The sequence below is a fragment of the Andrographis paniculata genome, unplaced genomic scaffold, assembly GCF_009805555.1.
Source record: "Andrographis paniculata isolate CXL003 unplaced genomic scaffold, ASM980555v1 Contig12END, whole genome shotgun sequence".
Lineage (NCBI taxonomy): Eukaryota > Viridiplantae > Streptophyta > Magnoliopsida > Lamiales > Acanthaceae > Andrographis > Andrographis paniculata.
In genome coordinates this window covers 2472012-2493697 of record NW_026137402.1, presented here as the reverse complement: position 1 = coordinate 2493697, position 21686 = coordinate 2472012, and the positions used below count along the sequence as shown (strand labels likewise).

Sequence of the window (21686 nt, the reverse complement as noted above, 5' to 3'; positions counted from 1 at the left end):
ATCAAAGCAAAATATTGTAACATAAATTTGTCATGAAATTATTTTCCATTATCGCGAATTAAAATTTGCGACAAATTTTCGCAATTATCAACTTTTTTTTTCTAGCAGTGAGTCTAACCTCCTACCTTCAAGTTTCCATAGACAATATTATTGTGTGTAACAATAATTCTTTTATATCTTGTGCATGAAATAAATCATCCATGCTAGTAAGAAAAATCATCATAAAATGATGATCTTAAGCCAAAAAAATATTGATAAGATTCACATTAGTTTAATTCAAACCACTCTAGCCACTCATCTTTCATTATTGGGATTGTATATGTAAGAAGATATATAGAGACTCATTTGATACAAATGCCATTATTGGATTATTGTTTGGCTCACATAAATCCTTGTAATAATACTACCAAACCCCCTACCTTGTGGATACATTCATGACTTTCCATGCAGTCAAAATTTCACTAGTCATAGATGTTAAAAAGAGATTTAGTACAAAAAAAAAAAAAAAAAAAAAAACTTTTTCAAATTATTAATTTGGTCTGTGGTTGCTAAATTTTCAAAGTATTAATCAATACTTTCCTTTTTAAGAAATATTACATAAAAAAATTCTATTAAGAAATTACTTACCAGATCTTTTTATATCTTCTATACGGTATATCATACCGAAACGGTCATACCGTATATCGTATCGAATGATTCGGTATGCCAAAAAATATATTGATACCGTACTAAAGTTTTTGGTATATCGATATTTACCAGTACGACATCGGTATATACCAGTTGTGCCGAAATTTATCATAAAAAAATTTGAATTTTTATCATAAACAATCTTAAAGTATAATTAATCAGTACAATCAAATACCTGGAAAATATATATACATATCTTACAAACATCATAAATCAATCTCATCACCACAATCTCATTGAGTAATTCCAAACATATTCCACAATCTCATTCTAAACACTACAAATCAATCTCATTCGGCCATTCCATATAAATTCCACATGCGACCATAATCAAATATCTGGAAAAAATATATATATATATCTTCAAAACTTGCAGAAATTTCAGCCTCATTCAAGTATTCAATCATAATCTCTTTCAATCGCTTCAAAATTCTCGGCAAACTTGAACTCCAAAAAAATAAAATAAAATATCCAAATAAAAAATTCAACTAAAAATAAAACTTGAGTATCCAACTCAAATCTAAAAATATAACTTCAATATCTGATCATCCAATGCTAAATCTGCATAATATGTTTCTTCACAAGTCAACTTCAATGCTAAATATAGCATTTAAATAAATAAGAAATAGCAGCTAAAAGAATTAAAATAATTTAAAAATAACAACTCAATCGAACTTTATAATAACGGAATGAATTAAAAATAAAATTACTTATTTTGCAAATAGGGGAATCACTTACCTTGAAAAAAGAACACTTGAATACTTCAACTTCCTATCATGGTTATCGCCAACACCTAATAACAATACATGCAATTTTTTCATCACGATATATTAAAATATTTTAATAAACTTAATAAATAAAAATTACAAAATTTACAAATTTATTAGAGAGACAAACTTTCTTGGGCCGGAATCAATATAGTTAACAGAAGTTTCAATAACTTCATCATCACTTTCATCAGAATTTTTAGTATCAACCTCTTCAGGGGTTGTACTGACCTTTTCAGATATCTGATCATTGTTGATATCTTCACTAGTATTTACAATTTTCCTCTTTCGTGGATTCTTATCCTTGAAACCCAACGGTCTGCCACGTTTTACGCGGGCAGTATGCTCATTAGCACTTGGCACCTTCATTTATGGGATATTTATTTTAGCTGGTGCATTTGCTGCTGCAATATATGATTTCGTAACTCTTGTAGCATCATTAAAAACATCAGGCAATTGATTTGCAATTTTCTGCAAATGCACAATTCTTTGAACTTCAAGTTCACTATATTTCGTACGATAATCAAATTCAAGTGGTATTTTCCACAAAATTTCTTTTTTCAGTTGATTACTGTCTTCCCCTAATATCAGGAAATGTGATTCGTCAAAGTGACAGTCTGCAAATCTTGCAGTAGATAAATCACCCGTTATTGGTTCAAGATATCTTGCGATCGAGGGTAATTCATACCTGACATATATACCCAACCTTCTTTGAGGTCCCATTTTCATGCGTTGAGGTGGCGCAATTGGCACATACACAACACATCCAAAAATTGGCATGTGAGATATATTTAATACTTTTCCAGAAACCAATTGGGTAGGAGAATAACAGTGATAACTTGTCGGTCTTATTTTCACGAGGGCTGCTATATGCAATATAGCATATCCCCAACATGATACAGAAAGTTTATACCTCATTAACAATGGTCTAGCAATTAATTGCAATATTTTGATAAGAGATTCAGCGAGGCCATTTTGTGTATGTACATGGGGAACAAGATATTCCACAGTAATCCAAATTGACATGCAGTAATCATCAAATGTATATGATGAATACTCTCCAGCATTATCTAGACGTATTTTCTTTATCGGGTGATATGAAAATTGTGCTTGCAATTTAATTATTTGTGCGAGTAGTCTAGCAAAAGATAGATTGCGAGTAGATAACAAACATACGTGTGACCATCGCGTTGACGCGTCAATTAGTACCATAAAGTACTTGAAGGGTCCACACGGTGGATCTATTGGTCCACAAATATCACCCTGAATTCTTTCCAGAAAAGCTAGGGATTCAAATCCAACATTTGTTGGAAATGGCCAGATTATTAACTTCCCTTAGGAACAGGCAGCACAAGCAAATTCATTCAGATTCAAAATATTTTTCTTTTTCAATGAGTGGCCATTGGAATTTTCAACAATTCGCCTCAGCATTACATTGCCAGGATGCCCAAGTCGATCGTGTCAAGTTTTAAATTCGCTAGTAGCCATTTGGTATACTAGGTGATATGTTTCAACGACACTGATTTTTTAATAATATAAGGCGGAAGAAAATGATGGCAATTTTTCTTGCACAATTCTTTTGCCATTCACAATCTGAGTTATCAAGAGATACTCATTTTCTGCCTCATTCAATGTTTCAATGTGATACCAATTTTTCCGAATATCACTGAAGCTCAGTAAATTCCTTCGAGCTTTGCTCGAGAACAAGATATTTTCAATTGTCATTTTTGTCCCTTTTGGCAGATATACAGTAGCTTTTCCTAAGCCTTCAATCATTTTCGATGCACCACTAATAGTAACAATTGTTGTCTTTCCCATATTCAGATGAGACAAATAACTTTTGTTTTTCAGAATGCTGTGAGTCGTAGCACTGTCGATAAGGCAGATATTGTCATCGGCTCCAAAATATTTGGCATCCATATCTTTGCAAAAAGGTAAAAATAATAAAAGATATGTATTAGTAACATAATCAAAATAGACTTATATTATAAGGGGTAATACAAAAAGGGGGCAGAAAATATCAAAATAACAAAAGAGATACAACAATATTTTATCATTTAACATCATCAGCTATGTCAAGCAGATCATCGGCATCCAAGTGCGTGATATTTTCATTCATCACATCGTCAAATGTGTCATCGTGGGCAGCGTGATTTGTTTCGGGGTAATTCTTCCCTGTCTTTCTTTTGAGGCCCAATACAGTTCAACCAAGTGACTGGCTCTGCGACAAACATGGGCCAAATGGCCTTTGATTCCACACCGAGTTCATTCCTCGTCATTGTTTCTATTTCTCCCGGTGTTAAACCTCTGTTGAGGTCTGTACGCCCTTCTGTCATTATAGTGTCGATTTGGCACATATCGGGGCCTGTTTTGATAATTATTGTGACTGTATGCGTTTTCCTTGCCCCATCCGCGATTCTAATTTCGATTGCGATCAATTCTTTGATTTCTGACCTGCCCACGGCCACGTACCGGATTTGCCGGTTGTATTGCATTTGCCTCTGGAAATAGATTTGCACCTGTCGGCCGAGATTCGTGATTTTTCAACAACAATTCATTATTTTGTTCGGCCAACAAAAGACAGGTGATCAACTCAGAATATTTCTGGAAGCTTTTTTCGCGATACTGCTGCTGCAAAACCATGTTAGAGGCATGAAAAGTGGAGAAAGTTTTCTCCATCATATCAGATTCAAATATATTTTCGCCACAGTGGCGCAGCTGTGATGTTACTTTAAACATGGCAGAATTATATTCTTGGACTGTTTTAAAGTCCTGAAACCTTAGGCTTTGCCATTCGCTTCGTGCCCTTGGCAACAATGTCAGCCTCAAATGATCATATCTTCCTTTCAATTTCTCCCACAATTCAAGTGGAGATTCCAGCATGACATACTGCATTTTCAGTACCTCATCGATGTGATGACACAAAAAGATCATGGCATTTGCACGATCTTGGCTCGGGGAATTTTTATCATGGGCAATAGTATTTTCCAAGCACATTGATGTCAAATATATTTTAACATCGCGAGCCCATGCCATATAATTTTGGCCAGAAACGAGAAGAGAGAGAAATTCCTGTTTGGCAAGGTTAGACATAATAAACAGATAAAAAATAAAATATTACCTTGCGGAAAAATAAAATATATAATCGTGCTGACAACATGTTGTGATATTATTATAAGATTAGCCAATAGAAATATTATTTACTTTTGCCGCTAACAACTATTTTATATTTTGTATTATATTATATACTATATATAATATATAAGTAAATATATATATGAATTGCGCTGAAAGAACCAAGTACGAAAGAATTTAATGCAGCAGACAGACAGGATGAAATTAAATGTGAATGAATGAAATTGAAATGTAATGTGATTGTAGTTCGTTTCATTCGGTATATATTTATATATACATGAAACCTCCACATGAAGGAAATAAAAAGCAGTCTCAGTACCACGTAATTGCTATGTGTGCATTTCCTAACAATCACACAATATTACAAATAATGTAACTAAAAAATAAAAATTTTAAAGGAAAAATTATTTATTTTATCTTTCTATTGTAATATTACTTATAAAATATTAATATACTAAAATTTACTTATAAAAAATAAATCAATACATATGATTTAGACGGATAAAGTATTATATATAATAAAATAAATTTTAATACTATTAATAATTAGTGTCATGCATTTCAAATATATATAAAAACAAAGCGTGAGTATTCAGATATATTTTTCAGTCGGACCTGATTTATAGGATATTAGATTTAGCTCGGAGTTTACCCAGTGCGCACTTTCGGATAGCGGCTACGGATTCCCTAGTCATATAAAAAAAATAATAAAAAAAAAAATTGTAGAAAGGAATAAAAAAAACATTGAAACCATATCCCGTCAGAATTTAAGCACAAGTGGAATCACGCAAAGAATCAAACTTGTGGAGTATAGAGTAGTGCCATGCGTTTCGATGCTGCTCTTTTTTTTAATTTGTTGTGTTGTGTGTATGCTAAATACGACGAGGACCTGATGGGATTTAAAGTAGGAAATATTAAAATTTTGATTTATTAATAATTATTTAATACGATATAAATAAATATGATATTTTAAATATTAAATTAATTTTTAATATTATATAAAAATAAAATTTTAAATACTTATCTGATATTTTTAGAAAAATTTGTGAATAGTTGGAATCTAATAGACAAATGAGTTGTTTGGTTGAAGTATGAAATTGATTCGAAATGAAGCGTCGATTTCAGTTTATGTAAATAGTATTTTGATTTGATATTTTATGAGAAAAAATAGTACTATATATTTATTAAAATTGTGTTGAGTGAATAATGTTTGTTTAAATTTGAAATAGAAAAAAATACAGATTCTATATAATTCATTTAGATAGAAGTTTTGAACATTTTAGAAATAATAAAAATTATATATTTGATATAATAGTTTGTAAATAGAAAAGATATTTGATGGGCACTGATCTTATGCTAATTCGGTCAAGAACATATATTAAACATATCCATAATATTATACATATGTTAATTACCTTTATAATATATATTGATCCAGTAAAAGATCTTGAGATTTCGCCCATATTTGATGTATGAGTTTTAAAAAAATGACTATGAATAAATAAATCAAAAATTTTAAAAATATCTATCAAACAGAATCTTAATGTGAATTTTTGTTGGTTTTCAATTATCCACACTTTTTTTAATTGAAAATTATCAAATTAAATACTTTTTTTTTTTTTTTTATATTGATTCGACACTTCAGAAAATTTTAATACTATTCTTTTATAGTAATCATTTTTCAAAAACATCTAATCAAATATTTACTCTATTTCACAAAATATTATACTAAATATTAATTTTTTTATTTTAAAATTTTATTCAAATTTTAAAAAATTTTAAAATAAAATTTTATTATTCTCAAACTATATTACTCACAATCTCACGTCCAAGCATATATATATATATAGCTTGCTAGATTCCCCCTTCAATATATATATCATCAATTATTGAATATAGAGACAAAGTGCAACGCTCAAAGCAATTGGACATGATTCCTTTCTAAAGCTATCCTTTTAAATCCAACATTGATCATCATCATCTTCTTCCCCAATTAGATTCTCACAACTTCGAACACATGAACGAACAAACCCCGAAAATCGTCGTCGTCTCCCACGACGGGCTCGAATTTTGGCAATTCATGATCGCCGGATCGATCGCCGGTTCCGTGGAGCACATGGCCATGTTCCCGGTGGACACTCTCAAAACTCGGATGCAAGCCATCGCTAGTTCGTCGTACAAAAACAAAACCCCTTCCTCATCGCCACAATTAACTCTTAGGCAATCCATCGGCGGGCTATACCGCGGCATTGCGGCCATGGGATTGGGCGCGGGTCCCGCGCACGCCGTGTACTTCGCAGTGTACGAAACTTGCAAGAAGTTTTTGTCATCGGAAAATTCGAACAACCCGTTGGCCCATGCGGCTTCGGGGGTGTTTGCAACTGTCACCAGCGACGCAGTCTTGACACCGATGGATGTCGTGAAGCAAAGATTGCAGTTGAAAGACAGTCCGTATAAAGGGGTCGGGGATTGCGTGAGAAGGGTGATCGTCGAAGAAGGGTTTGGGGCATTGTATGCGAGTTATAGGACAACCGTCGTGATGAATGCCCCTTTTACGGCGGTTCACTTTGCCACCTATGAGGCCGCAAAACGGGGAATGATCGGAGAAGAGGAAGAAGAGGAGACGCTGTTGCTTCATGCAACGGCCGGGGCGGCTGCCGGGGCCTTGGCTGCCGCGATAACCACTCCACTTGATGTTGTGAAGACACAACTGCAATGTCAGGTACTTAGCAAATAGTCCGTTCCCTCGTTATCGTATATTTATTGTTTGCATGTTAATTAGAAAATAAAAGTATTTTAGAATAAACGAACATTTCAGTCTCATACGACATTTATTCTCATTTTAGTCATTTAAATAAAAAATATATAAGTTTTATTTTTAATCAGTAGTCGCTGAAAAGATTCTCTAGTATTAAAATATGACACGTGTATTGACAACACTTTTGCAACTGACTTGAACTAATTAGTTAGTGATTTTTAATATGACATATATATATAATTTTGTATATTTATTTTAAAATTAACGTAAGTAAAAATTTGATGATACAAATTGTTATATGAATAGTTCACATTAGTTCTAAAAGTATTATGTAATTATATGTAGCAATATTCCAGTACTGAAAGATCAAGAATTGTAGCAATATTTGAGTGCTAAAATATTTTTTCAATGACTACGAATTAAATATAAGATTAATTCTATACAAAATTTAGTTAAATGATAAAAATCATTATGAATAAATATTACTCCCTCCGTCCACAAACTAACGTATTATTTTTCTATTTGGAATGTCCAACAATTATTATTCTTTTTCTATTTTTATACACAAAATTTACTCTTTTACTCTTACTTTATTTACTCTTTCATTTTCTATACAAGGGCAAATTTGTCATTTTATAACAAAACCCTAATTGTCTAAAAATACGTGTAAATATCAAATAAGATATTAGAAAATGGACGGAGGGAGTATTATTTTGTCTCGTAAGGGATGAGCTGATGGTGTAGGGGTTGAACTTGTGACCGTTGAACCCCAACACCTCAGGTCACCTGCCACATGTGGTTCGCCTAGTGCGATTTTTCCGTCGGACCTGGTTTGCAGGATATTAGGTTCGGTCGGGGATTTACCCGGTGCGCACTTTCGGGCAGCGGCTGCGGATTCCACGTTACCGAGAAAAAAAAAAAAAAAAAAAAAAAAAACATTTATCTCATGAATAATTAATGTATATAGATAGATACATGGGTTGTGTGGTGTGGTGCAGGGAGTGTGCGGGTGTGATCGATTATCGAGCAGTTCAATCCGAAGTGTAATTCAAACAATAAAGAACAAAGAGGGGTACGGAGGGCTTATGCGGGGGTGGGTCCCACGAATGCTATTCCATGCCCCCGCAGCCGCCATCTGTTGGTCCACCTACGAGGCCGGCAAGACATTTTTCCAACGCCTCAATGGAACTACCCACAATTCACAAGAATAATTTATATGTATATATATATGTCACTCTTAATTTTTTATGGAGTTATTATAACAATAAAACAAATGAATGTATAATTATATATATTTTTAAATTAAAAAATAAGGGTAATTATATTTGTAATGTTGTATGCAGCACTTATAATTATTTTCTTCATTTAAATAAAATTTGAACGTATTCTGTTTCGATGTTAATACTAAAATATAATAAAAATAAGTACAAATACTTTTCGTTGTGAAAATCATAAAATATTTTTATCAATATAAAAAATTAGTTTAAAATATACAATTATAGAAGGTCATATATATTTGATAATAATATATCCCTCCCGATGATGGATCAAGTTGACAAAGGTCAAAAATTCAATTTTGCATGGAAGAATGTAATAACATCAGCAATAGTTGGGTAAGAAATTAAATATATAATGCATGAAATAAATTACCAATAATAAGCGTTAGCCCAACAATAACTACAACTATCCAAAATTCACGATTATGCCAAGCAACGGCTAAATCCAGCCAAATCTACGGCTTCCACAATTATTAATTAATTTGTCAATCAATGATTAAATCTAGCTAAATTCACGGTTATTACAATTTTTCAATTGACATGTCAATCAACGGATAAGTTTAGCCAAATCCACAACTTACATAATGCACCAATCCACTTGGCAATCAATAGCAAAGTCTAGCCAAATTCAAAGGTTACACAATTTATCAATTAACTTTCCAATTGAAGGTGAACTCTAGCCAAATTCAAAACTTACACGATTTATCAATCGACTTGTCAATCAACGGCTAAGTCTAGTCAAATTCACAGCATATACAATTTATAAATAGACTTTCCAATCAACCTCTAACTTTAGTCAAATCAACTACTAATACAATTTATCAATTGACTCGTCACTCAACGACTAAATCTAGTCAAATCCACAACTTACACTATTCAATCAAATAAATTTTTTCGTATAGACAATGTATTCACACATAAGCTATTAATAATTATTTGCCCACTAACGACATCAATAACTCAATAAACGATTTATTATATACATTATATATATCATATCACAAGAAGTTCACCACATATCCTGAAAATATAATCATAACAGTTTATTCATTTCAAGCGTACATATTTAACCTCTTACTTTAACCGTAGATTTATCTCACCTAATGAAAATATGGCATAACCCCAAGCCGACCGGGACATCCGGATAATCATAAAAATTTAATTGAAATGGAATAAAGTGATTCCTTAAGCTGTCATGAACCCTATCAACTGTTGGAGGATGAAAATGGGGAAGAAATGAAGGTTCGAGGGGTTTCTAATTGACCTCTTGTTTGCGACAGCGGATAGCTAACACAAAATGCTACTGACCTATAAAATGTCATGTTACTTGAATCTTTATAAGATTTATGGTGAATTTTTTAATTTAACACTTGTGACATGAACTTTTAACAAACAGTTTCCTACTTAAATGAATATATTGTTTTTGTCAGACATTCAATCGACCATTTGTCAGTGAAATTGGAAAGATAATTCGAAGGTCTATCCAATGAGACTAAGTGCACCCATAACAAATAAAAACTCAAAAATTTGTATCTAATCAAAGTCAACATATCAACAATGGGTAACAATCGACTTCATTAAACATTTAATGAGTTGATTCCGTTAGGGTTGAATATTACACAAACAAACCTTGAAAAGTTGTGTGTTTGATTGTGATTTCAAATAGAAATCAATATTATTCATCATGTACAACTTTAAATAAAAATATATTCTTTCTCTCACAAAATATTATATCAAAATATTATTTAAATAAAAACTCAAATAAACACTTCATTTCAAATTAATTTCAAACTACAACTAAACCAACATAGTTTAATAATATATTCATAGATTATTCGTTCAATTTTATATTATTAACCAAAAAAAAAAAACAAAATACACACACATATTTTATTAATAAATAAACTATTTTTTTTTAAAAAAAACATATTTACAAATATATAAAAATTATTATATTAAAACATCACAATTTTCAAGAACACCACAAAGTCTCGTCAAGTTGTTGCGGATTTTCACAATGTTAAAAAAAAAAGTCAATTTATCGTAAAGTTGACTTCTAACCATGAAATTACGAGTACAAAATTGCGCGACTCCTTTTTGCCTTACTTGCTATATAATGCTTACCTAACCTGACTTAAATCGAGTATATTTTTAAATTTTTTAATTTAAATTTTTATTTAATTATTTAATTTTGTACTCCTACTTTTCAATCAAGGTATTTGATTAGTGATATGATATTTAAGATGGTTAAATTTAGTGAATTAATGATAGTAACCTATGATATTTTTAATTCCCTTTTTATGTGAATAATGTTTTAATACTTTTAAAATAAAAGTTAGTATATATGATTAAAAGAGATTAAAATATATGTTTAAATATTTTTAAAATTATATCTCAATAAAATATAAGTATGTAATATGAATATTATTTTCTAAAAAATAAAATTTTATATAATACAAGAAAATCAAAACATATATATTTATTTATGATTAACATAAATTAATTTTATAAATAATTAAAATTTAAATGTATATAAAAATATTTTTTTATTGAAAAAATATATAAAAATATAGGAATTTTAAGTGGCCAAAATTCTTCTATTTCCTTAATAAACATAATGTATAATTTTATATGTTATGTTATGACTTGTTACATAATGTATTATATTATGTTATTAAGTAAATTAAGCTAATTATATATCTATTAAATATATTTAAAATAAGTATAATTTACTTAAAAATTGAAATATGTCAAATAATATATGATAGTTTAAAGTAAAAATATGCCAACTAATTTGGAACAAAATGAATATTTTATAAGATACAATATATTTTATTGCAAATTATTACATAGTAAAAAACCAAATTTAAATACAAAGCAAATAAACTCAATTTTCTCTTTTATTTTGAAGTACATTTACATTCATTTTTTTTTTTATTTTACAAAATAAGACATATATTTTTTTCAAATAATTTATTTATTTATTATCAATTATATATAAAATAAAGATTAAATTCAAAATAAATATATTGTGCAGTGCAGAAGCGTTTATTTTTAAGTTAAATTTCTCATTGAACATTGGATAAATTATTGATTTTATGGTAATAATTTCATTTTCTACATTAATACGACTATCTTTATATAGTTATATATTTTCAAAAGAATGGTTGAAAATCAAAATATTTTTATTTAAAAATTTTCTTTTCTTGCCTTTGTTTGCGGCGAGTTGAATTTGCAATTTTGTGATAAAAAATAAAATAAAATAAAATAAAATAAAACATATATATTTTTTTATGAATGTATTTTTTATGTTAGATGTTGAGAATATTATATATAGTATGTTAATGTGTGTATTGTAATTTTTAAATAATATTTATGAAAATTATGCTCCTGAAAAATATTAAGTGAACAAATCTAATATTTTAAAAAAAAGAAAAAACCAATCAAATATATTTCCTTTCATAAAATATCAGCAAGTATTATTTTTTTTTAATTATTAAATATTTTATTAAATTTTCCAAAAGTTAAAAAATCTCTATTTAACCATATAACAAATTTCTTAAGTATAAGGAACACCAATTTTTGAGTACCTTTAATTCATCTACTTTAAAAGCAGTATGAACTTATCAAAACCTAACTTGCAAAATTAGTAAAGCTTCGACACTGACTTAAATCATCTTTGGTCCATAAAGTCCAATTTATGCTTTTATACATTTCAATAATACTTTTTGTCATAAAATTTATTCTTTTAGCATGAATTATATATTTTTTTAATAAAAATACAAAAATTATAGTTGTGATTTTTTAAAAATAAATATAATTATGAAAATCGAAAAAAAAATAGAATGATAAAATGATATATATATATATATATTAATAATTAGAATAACTTGTAGTATTAAAATGATAATAAATAAGAAAAATAGATGTTGGGTGTGATGACAGCATAGTTAGACCGATGCTGGACCAATTTTTGTGTACAGATAAATCAGTGTAGATTACACAAAATTGAGTGGAAATTAATTGATTTAAATAGACTACTTGTGTGAGCCACCCGAAAGAACTTTAAAATTAAACATAATTGCTAGAATAGTTTCAAGATGAATGAGTTGAAAATATTCATTTAGCCATAACTCAACTTACCAGTGTGTTTGTTTGGGGTTTGGATTTTGAGTTGGGATTTGAATAGTAAAAATTTTGAATTTGAATAGTTGTATGATGCGATATAAATAGGTGTCGATATGATGTTTTGAACGTAAAATTGATTTTTAGTATAATATAAAAAATAAAAAATAAGTGTTTGATTTGATATTTTTTTAAAAAAAAATTGAATGAATAATTATTTAAAATCCAATCACCCAAACAAAAACACCCTAGAAGGATTTCCGCATTCCAACTTCTAATAGCAACCCAAATGGATCCAAAAAGCATCATGTGTATTTGGTTTTAGTCTCAATTTTAATTGACATTATGCTCTAATTTATTATTATTATTTATATAGGACTTACTTATATGTTTTATTTATATATATATATATTAATAAATAAATATAATAATATATTTAAATTAAACAAATATATTTATATATGTTTATATCTCTTGATTTTTTAAATTAATTTATATTAATTATAAAAAAATTATAATTTTTATTTGTTTTTATTATATATTAAAATTTTATTTTCTTTAAAATAATACTATATTATATATTTTTATTAAAATATTAATTTTAAAATATTTACATTTTTTTGTCATATTTGAAAGTATTTTTTTACAATTTGTATCGGTCTTACTTAAAAGTACATATTTTTACATATTAATACTAAAAAAATTTTAATTTTTATATAAATTATAAAATAAAATTATATATACATAAATTACAAAGAAAACAAAAATGTCTAAACAATCTTAAATACTTCTACTAACTAATATATAATACTATTATTTTTTAAGTTTACTATAAAAATTCAAATATAGTCCGATACTAAGAGGTAATATATTTTAATTTTTGTAGCCATATACTCGTTCGGTCTAGCCAGAAAGTATCTAGTTTGTGTCATTATTTTATCATTAGAAATATTCTTATATTTATATAATTTACTTCATAATTATATATATATATTAATTCTTTTTAATGATATGTACTTCTTTCATCCATCCCAAAAGTGTCATTTATAATTTTAGAATAAATAAAAAAAATAATATTGTTCATAATTTCTCTATAATATAAAAATTAAATTTGCTTTTTTATATTTTAAAAAGTATTAAATAATTTTTTTTTATCACATAAAAATATAATTTTTTATTTATATTAAATATAAAAATATTTAGGTTGAATTATTTTTAATCTTAACTTCCAACTTAAAATACAATAAATAAGACAGTGACGAAGAGATTCGAAAACCCCACGTCAAGCACACAGCAGTGACGGCGTTCCGCCACCGTCTCCGCCGACCGCCACCACCTCTTCACTTCCCTCTTTTTCACTTTGTCCTTTTGTTCCTTCAAATTGTTCTTCGCCACGTATTCAACTCAGAATTGAAAAAGCAAAGGGAAGAGGGGCAGCAATTCGGATCGGAAATGGGTCAAGCTGGAGCTGGAACACAGAAATCAAAGCCCGAAGATGTTTCGTGAAGAATCTTCCGCCTCAGTTTTCTGCTGATGGATAGTCTCTTCTTCTCAGCCTGCCTTCTCTCTCTCCTCCTCTTCAATTTCTCTCTCTTCCCAGGTTTGGGGATTTCTTCATCATCACTTTGATTTTGCGATTTTGCGATTTTTTATTTTTGATTTTTTAATTGTCGATTTTTGCTGTTGCTGAAATTCATCAGGGGCGGAATCGACGACGTTCAAGTTAGTGAACAAGTGCCGCCGCACGATTTGGCCGGGAATTCTTACCGGCGCTAACCGGCCGCCGCTAAACCCCACCGGATTCGTTCTGAGGAGCGGAAAATCGAGGACGCTCCGGGTGCCCCATTCGTGGTCGGGTCGGGTTTGGGCTCGGACCCACTGCTCCACGGATCCTTCCACCGGAAAATTTTCCTGCGCCACCGCCGATTGCGGCTCGGGGAGAGTTGAATGCGCCGGGGCCGGCGCGATTCCCCCCGCCACTCTGGCGGAGTTCACCCTGAACGGCGATCAAGGTCTGGATTTCTACGACGTAAGCTTGGTGGATGGGTACAACCTCCCAATGCTTATAATCGCCAGGGGAGGTACAAGCGGGGGATGCAGCTCCACAGGGTGCCTTGTCGACCTGAACGGCGCCTGCCCGAGGGAGCTGACGGTGGCGCGTGGAAACGGTAGCCGTGAGAGCGTCGCGTGCAAGAGCGCGTGCGAGGCTTTCGGCGATCCGGTCTACTGCTGCAGCGAAGGGTACAACACACCGGAGACGTGTCACCCGTCGCCATACTCGATCTTCTTCAAGCATGCTTGCCCGCGCGCCTACAGCTACGCTTACGATGACCATACCAGCACCTTCACCTGCGCCGGCGCCGACTACCTAATCATCTTCTGCCCGCTGCCGTACACCAGGTTCATTTCGAATCACTGATTTTGCATTCACATTCCTTTCGTAGAATTGTTCGTTTGGAAATTTGTTCAACAGATTGAGAAAATTGGGGAAGCAAATTCTGTTGAAAGACGAATCAAATGCCTAAAAATCTAATCACTGAAAGCTTGGAAATCTTCCATGGCTACAATTGTGAAAATAATCATTGCTGTTCATAAATCAAATTCTTTGGTAGAATAGATGTTCAAGCAATGCTTCTTCCTAACCAAATTAACTGTGAATCAAATAACTTGTTGATTAGTCTGAACATTCCCAAGAACCCTTCTTGTTGAAGGTAATGTTTGTTTCTCATATTTTGGTTCACTACTACTAGGAATTTCTGCTATAGTGCAAATGTTTCTCCATTGATACTTAATCGAGAAATCAAAGTATTAACCGAATGTTCAAACTTGGTGTCAGTATCCGAATCTGGAGAGAACACAAATGAATTATGTTTGGAAATCAAGTTAAGTGTGATATTTCTTCTCTACTTGATTGGCCTAATTTTTCCAGTTTAATCTTCCGATCACATGCTCTACCAAGATTTTGATAACGAAACCATTGTTGATCATTTGATTGCATATTCTACAATAGTGTCTTTATTGTATTTTATAACTCACTTGTGTTTAGAAAGTATTCACCACTCTTCCCTATAATTTAGAAAGTACACCAGACTTTTTTGTCGTTAGATGATTTTGTGTAATATTTTAAAACGCACAAAGGATGTGTTTACTTGTAAGGTTTTCGGGGTGGTTCTACTATTCCCAATTTTTTTTTTTCATTTATTATGTCGCATTAAAATTTATTTTTACATTCAAAATATCACATCAAAATAATAGTTTCAATTCAAATTTTACTATTCAAAATCAAAATTCAAAATTAAAACTTTACTAATAAACACACCAAAAGGAATCTTATGTAGTTTCTAAATCGTGAAAGAGTATAGTGTAGACTTTCCAAACTATTGGTGGACTATAAACAATTTTACCATATAATTTTACAGAGTTCCAAGGCTAATTTACTTAATTTTTCAGCCTGCATTTAGATAGTTTTCGCAGTCACTGGTTGTCGACAAAAATGTAGAAATTTGTTGATACTAACCTTGCGATTTCATACTCTGGCATATATTGGATTTCTTCCTCTATGTGTGATTGATTTCAAGACATGATCTGCTTCCAATTTTCCAGCCTGAAGCTGCTTGGAGCGCGCAAGGAAGTAGCCGATTTACCACTTGTTAACAAATCTATGATGTACATTGGAAGACATCACACAAGCTTGTCGTCTCCAGGTTTGACTCAGCACCCATCATATGTATTGCTCTGACATTTTTGCAGGTTTAGTTGCATTTATAATCAAATATTAACAATCTCGGGTGAATTCTTACAGGCTGAAGAGTGAGTCGTTTTATAGCAATCCCAAAATGTCGTGTCATTACTCCCTAATGAGTCGGATCACATTGTCGAAATTCATGGTGGCGTATGGTGCAACACGAACACCCTTTGTATGCAGGTTACGATTAACATTTTTTGTGCCTTTGTAATGTTTTTTGTTAAGTTCACGGCAAATATTCTGCATTCTGTCCTTTCTCTGCGACGAACATATGTGACACTGATCAAGATAGATAGAATTTTAAGGTTTAGTTTTCTTCCATGTGGTGCATATGCTGTTAAAGCTTTCCTTTATTCTGTGCCTGCTCGACGTAGGAAGGCAAAAAATTATGCTCGAATCCGAGACGGGACGGACAAAATTTGTTGGCTTTTATGAGATGCTGTTTATCTTAGCTTTCTTTATTTGTTCTGATCCTGTAATGACCACCCTCCCCCTCCCCTCCCCCTGGCCCCGTCTCCTTTTAGGGTTTTGGACACGGAAATCCACTTGCTGGATGTTTGTTATTGCAGATTCAAATGTGTGCAGATTGAAAAGTTTTGGTGTTAAGTGTGTTGTTGATTTGAGGGTTCAGACATGAAATTGGTCTGAAAATACCATGGATAGTGAGCGGGAGTGTATAGTTTGAATAGCAGCATATATGGAGGGAGGGTGGTTTGTGGCCTGTGGGTTCTGTTTAGATATGACTTTTAAAGTTACTAGAGTTTTGAAAATATTTGGCCATATTAAAAAGTTGAATTTGAATAGTTGTATAATGTAATATAAACGGTGCTGATGAGATATTTTGATTCTAGGGAAAAATAGGATGAATAGTGCATTAATATTAAATTTTTAAGTAAATTACAAATATATTATTATTATTACATATATAACTAATTTATATATAAAATATGAAAACAAAAATGTCGAAATTATATTACACATTTTATTAATTTATATATTTTTTTTAACTAATAAAATATTATTTTTTAATTTAATACAAAACAATATACATTGGTATGGTGAGGTATTTTCTATTATTTGTTTTTATTTATCTACCATATTGCAATCCAGCTGGCCGAACATATATTTTGAAACCAAATGCTCAAAATTAGTAACCCTTAATCCACATGGCTTATCAATCGGGCTGGACCAACCTAGTAGCAGCCTATAAGCACAAATCCAAGTGTAAACTCAATCAGGAAGGTGAGACGAGAATTATTTAATAAGTTGGACGTTGAGATATTTGCGAGAATGTCTGTAGAAAGAAAATTTATCATTTTCTTGCCGTTACAAATAATGGTTGTAACTCGGGATGTCGGCATTGAAAGTTTTTATGGATTTGATTGACAATTAACTCAGAATCACCAAGAATATAAATAACCTTAGGCATTTTTATCCAATAAAATACGAAGTCTTATAATTAAAGCTTCCTACTCTATTTTGTTATGTGACATTCCAATCTTCCAACTGTAGGATGTATAGCATTCTTTTACCGAAGGGGTTTGTTAAAATGACTTCTGCACCAGAACTATTTTCTTGTTGCGGAACCATTAAACATCATCGTCCACGGTACAAGATTAATATACTCCGCAGCCGTTGGTTCTTCCTCGGTTGGCCGGTGATGATGGGTGATAAAATATGCCAGCTTGTCCTTTTACTGATTTTAATAGAGTTTAAATTAGTGCGAAATGGATTAATTTGACCGCCCATTTCAAAAGTCAACCGTTAAGGATATGTCGATTGATTAATGTCTGACATCACAAATTACTAGAGTTTCCCGAGGTTAGATATAATGTCCCAACTTTGTACATGTATATATAAGGGCATAGCATAACTTTTCAATATGGGAAAATCTGACCTCTGTGCTACTCAAGGTTTTGCTCAAGTAATAAATGAACCGTTTTGTATTATCGTCTGCATCTTGAGCTAACAAAGACCCAATTGTGTCCTCTGTAGCCGAGATATATAATTTTAATGGCTTGTCATCCTGATGTGGGATGAGGACGGAAGGTGAAGACAAAGCCTTTTTTATTTCTTCGAAGGCTTGTTGTTTTTCACGTCCCCAGACGAAATCGTGTTTGTCTTTGATTCATAAAAGCTTAGTGAATGCTTTCATTTTTCCAGCGGCGTTAGATATAAGATGACATAAAAAATTTATTTTACCCACTAAGGATTGGATTTCTTTTATGTTCCTTGGTGGGCTAGTTTCACATACGGCTTTAACTTTGTTTTTATCTATTTCAATAAAAGTCCCAAAAACTTTCGGGCAGTGATGCTGAATGCACACTTTGTGGGATTCATTTTAAGATTATGGCAGCGCATTCTAATGAAAGATTGCTCCAGGTCGGTCAGGTGGGAGTCAAATGTGGATGACTTAACTATGTTGTCGTCTATGTAAACTTCAATATTATGTCCGATGAGATCATGGAATATCGTGTTCATGGCGTGTTGGTATGTGGCACCAGCATTTTTTAGGCCAAAAGGCATGATGACCCATTCGTAAATACCTAAAGCGCCTGGACATTTGAATGTAGTTTCAGATACATCTTCTCTAGCTATAATAATTTGATTATAACCAGAATATCCATTAATTAATGATCAAAATTTATTCCCTGCCGCAACATCTATTAATATATCGGCAATAGGCATTAAATATTCATCGTTAGAAGTAGCCAAATTTAGGTTTCTAAAATCTATACAAATTATGAGTTGGCCATTTTTCTTTATTACAGGTACAATATTAGACAACCATTCGGGATATCTACAAGTTCTAATGAAGCCGACAGCCAAAATTTTTTTGATCTCGGCCTTGAGCTTAGGCATTAGTGCTGGATCAAAACGCCTTAGTGGTTGCATATGGGGGCGGAAACCATTCTTGATCGGAAGCTTGTGTTCCAACAATTCCCTTGCTAAACCTGGAATTTTTTCAAAAGACTAAGCTAAACAATCATCATATTTATGTATTAAAGCGGTGAGCCGTTTTTTTTGCTCTTGTGTTAGCAAACTACTTACCTTAATAAGACGTGGTTTGACATCTGTTCCCAGGTTCACCTCGTCCAAGGGATCTTGAGCTTCTACCATATGGTACTTTTTTATGACACGAGAAGGATTATCATCAAGCCATTGTTTATTTGTGGCCTCAGTTTGGTGCGTAGCAATCAGTATGTCGGCCAGAGATGTATATTCGAAAGTATTTTTCAGCCGTTGGTACAATTCTTGAATTGCTACTAACATATTAATTTTTAGTTGTTAGGGTTGGTCTCACTTTGGGCAGTACATACCATCTTAAAACCATGAGGCATAAGTTGGCAAAGGTCCAATGGTCTGGTCTCCATGGAGGCCATTCTTATGACAGACTCTATAGTTTTTAGATATAACATCGATTCGTAAGCTTCGGTGTTGTATCCGAATGGTTTTGGATCTACGTCCACCATTTTGACCTTGTATCCATCCCAATACATTAATTTATGATTTAAAGTAGATAAAACACAATGAGCCGAATGAATCCAATCCCTTCCAAGTAATACAAAATATGTAGCGGGTGCATCGACAACAAAGAAGACAAATGACATCATCTTCGGTCGACATCAATCTCTGCAATCAACAGTCCAAGTGGCTCTGTGTGCTGACCTACAAAACTTGTCATTTTAATATCTGATTTCAGAAGATCAGCTTTAATCTTACCAATCTTTTGCAGTGTCAAACATGGCACAACATTCAGGAGTGCTCCATTGTCCACAAATACCCTATCGATGGGCCTACCATCAAGATGAGCCTTAATGTATAATGGTTTTAAATGGCTGGAAGAATCAGAAGAATGTGGCATAAATATATTAAAGGATGGGGAGTGGAGTCGGGTATCTAAGTCGTCTGCGGCTAGAATTGCCTATGGCTCTTCGTCTTCCGCCCATGTAGCGATTTCGGGCTGATATTTGTTGTAGGTTGGAACGGCTGCAACCATAGACATTTCGATAGTTGTGTTACCATCCTTAAATAGAAGGTCGTCCAATTGGAGTTGTTCCTCTGTCGTTGCAATGTCTGTGTTTAACTTCTCGAGATATTTCTCATCTTCGGCGGTCAACCCTTCTAGTCACATTGCATCCAAATCTCCCTTTGTGATATCTCCAAATTGGATCACAAATAAAGCAAGGTTATTAGGATTGAAAGGATCTTTGCCCGTGTCTTATGGTGTCATATTTTTCACTTATGAAGTTTCAGTAGAATCTTCCTTCCACATTGTGATGATAGGATTTTCGCTCTGTAATGAGCTGGCCTGATGGCCATTACTCATATCGCTCTGTAGATTTGGTAGCTATGCTATCAACCGATGTATGCACACTTGGTTTTCGGATTAAATCATTAGGTGGGGATTTTGATTTCTTTGGGGGCGATGTCCGAATACTGAGATGTTGAAACTCCCATTTTCTATTATCCAATACGACAACCATAACACCTGGTCGATTTTGATTTTCTTTGATCACTTTCTAGGTGTCGGGAGAAAGGTATAAGAATAGAACCAACAAATTTTCCTTGATGTTCCCTTCTTCGGGTTGCATATCGTCTTTGCAATCGTCGTAATTGTGATCGAGAAAGCTCAGGATATTGCAATTCCAAATCACGCCGGGACATTCTGCTTTCTATAATGTCACATTTCCCAATAGAATTGACATGTGTCCGTGGAACTTGTGATCGCGGTTGATACGCCTCCACATCTATTATATAATCGATATTATAATTTCTATTATTGGCAAACACCTCAACCACTGGTTTGATGAAAGTTCAGCGTTGACCCCGACCCCTCTAGGCAAAAGGAGTGTGATAATCATCATCCTGTAATGGTTTTTTGATGTGTGAGTTGGTGAAGCCTCGGCACGGACTACGACCTTTTTGGTTAAAAGGCGTTTGATCATTTCCATTCCGCGGAGGGTTTCTAACCTGCGGATGTGTTGTCTAGCGACGAATGTCGATGCCGTGATGATTGTTGATAGAACGCTCTTGTGGCTTACCGAGATAGATTATTCGGACAGAGCCATTATCGGGGTGAGAGCTTATTCTGCGTGCATCCACCATAAAAATAATTTCGGTAGTTGAGCGGTGGTTTTGAAATATCAGAATCTTCAATTTTCTCTTTGCCTTTGTTATCTCTGCATGGT

General features: G+C 32.3%; 3 protein-coding genes across 4 annotated transcripts; 2 read left to right on the top strand and 1 right to left on the bottom strand.

Annotated features, from left to right (window-relative positions):
* Positions 1 to 1450: 1450 nt before the first annotated feature.
* LOC127252798 (uncharacterized) lies at positions 1451 to 4451 on the bottom strand. The gene is made up of 3 exons (XM_051277119.1): positions 3927 to 4451; positions 1686 to 1817; positions 1451 to 1480 (listed from the first exon to the last, which is right to left on the bottom strand). Exons 1-3 carry the CDS (start codon positions 4449 to 4451, stop codon positions 1451 to 1453), a joined length of 687 nt encoding a protein of 228 aa, XP_051133076.1.
* A 2027-nt stretch (positions 4452 to 6478) lies between these two features.
* LOC127251975 (uncharacterized) lies at positions 6479 to 8722 on the top strand. Of its 2 annotated transcripts, none has more exons than XM_051275959.1 (2): positions 6479 to 7311; positions 8319 to 8722. In XM_051275959.1, exons 1-2 carry the CDS (start codon positions 6607 to 6609, stop codon positions 8556 to 8558), a joined length of 945 nt encoding a protein of 314 aa, XP_051131916.1. In that variant the 5' UTR covers positions 6479 to 6606; the 3' UTR covers positions 8559 to 8722. The 2 variants fall into 2 exon arrangements, with proteins under 2 accessions (XP_051131916.1, XP_051131924.1); XM_051275967.1 differs by having other exon boundaries at positions 8346 to 8719.
* A 5284-nt stretch (positions 8723 to 14006) lies between these two features.
* LOC127256194 (thaumatin-like protein 1b) lies at positions 14007 to 16955 on the top strand. Its single transcript, XM_051282061.1, has 4 exons — positions 14007 to 14349; positions 14450 to 15149; positions 16353 to 16453; positions 16552 to 16955. Exons 1-4 carry the CDS (start codon positions 14283 to 14285, stop codon positions 16554 to 16556), a joined length of 873 nt encoding a protein of 290 aa, XP_051138018.1. The 5' UTR covers positions 14007 to 14282; the 3' UTR covers positions 16557 to 16955.
* Positions 16956 to 21686: the final 4731 nt, after the last annotated feature.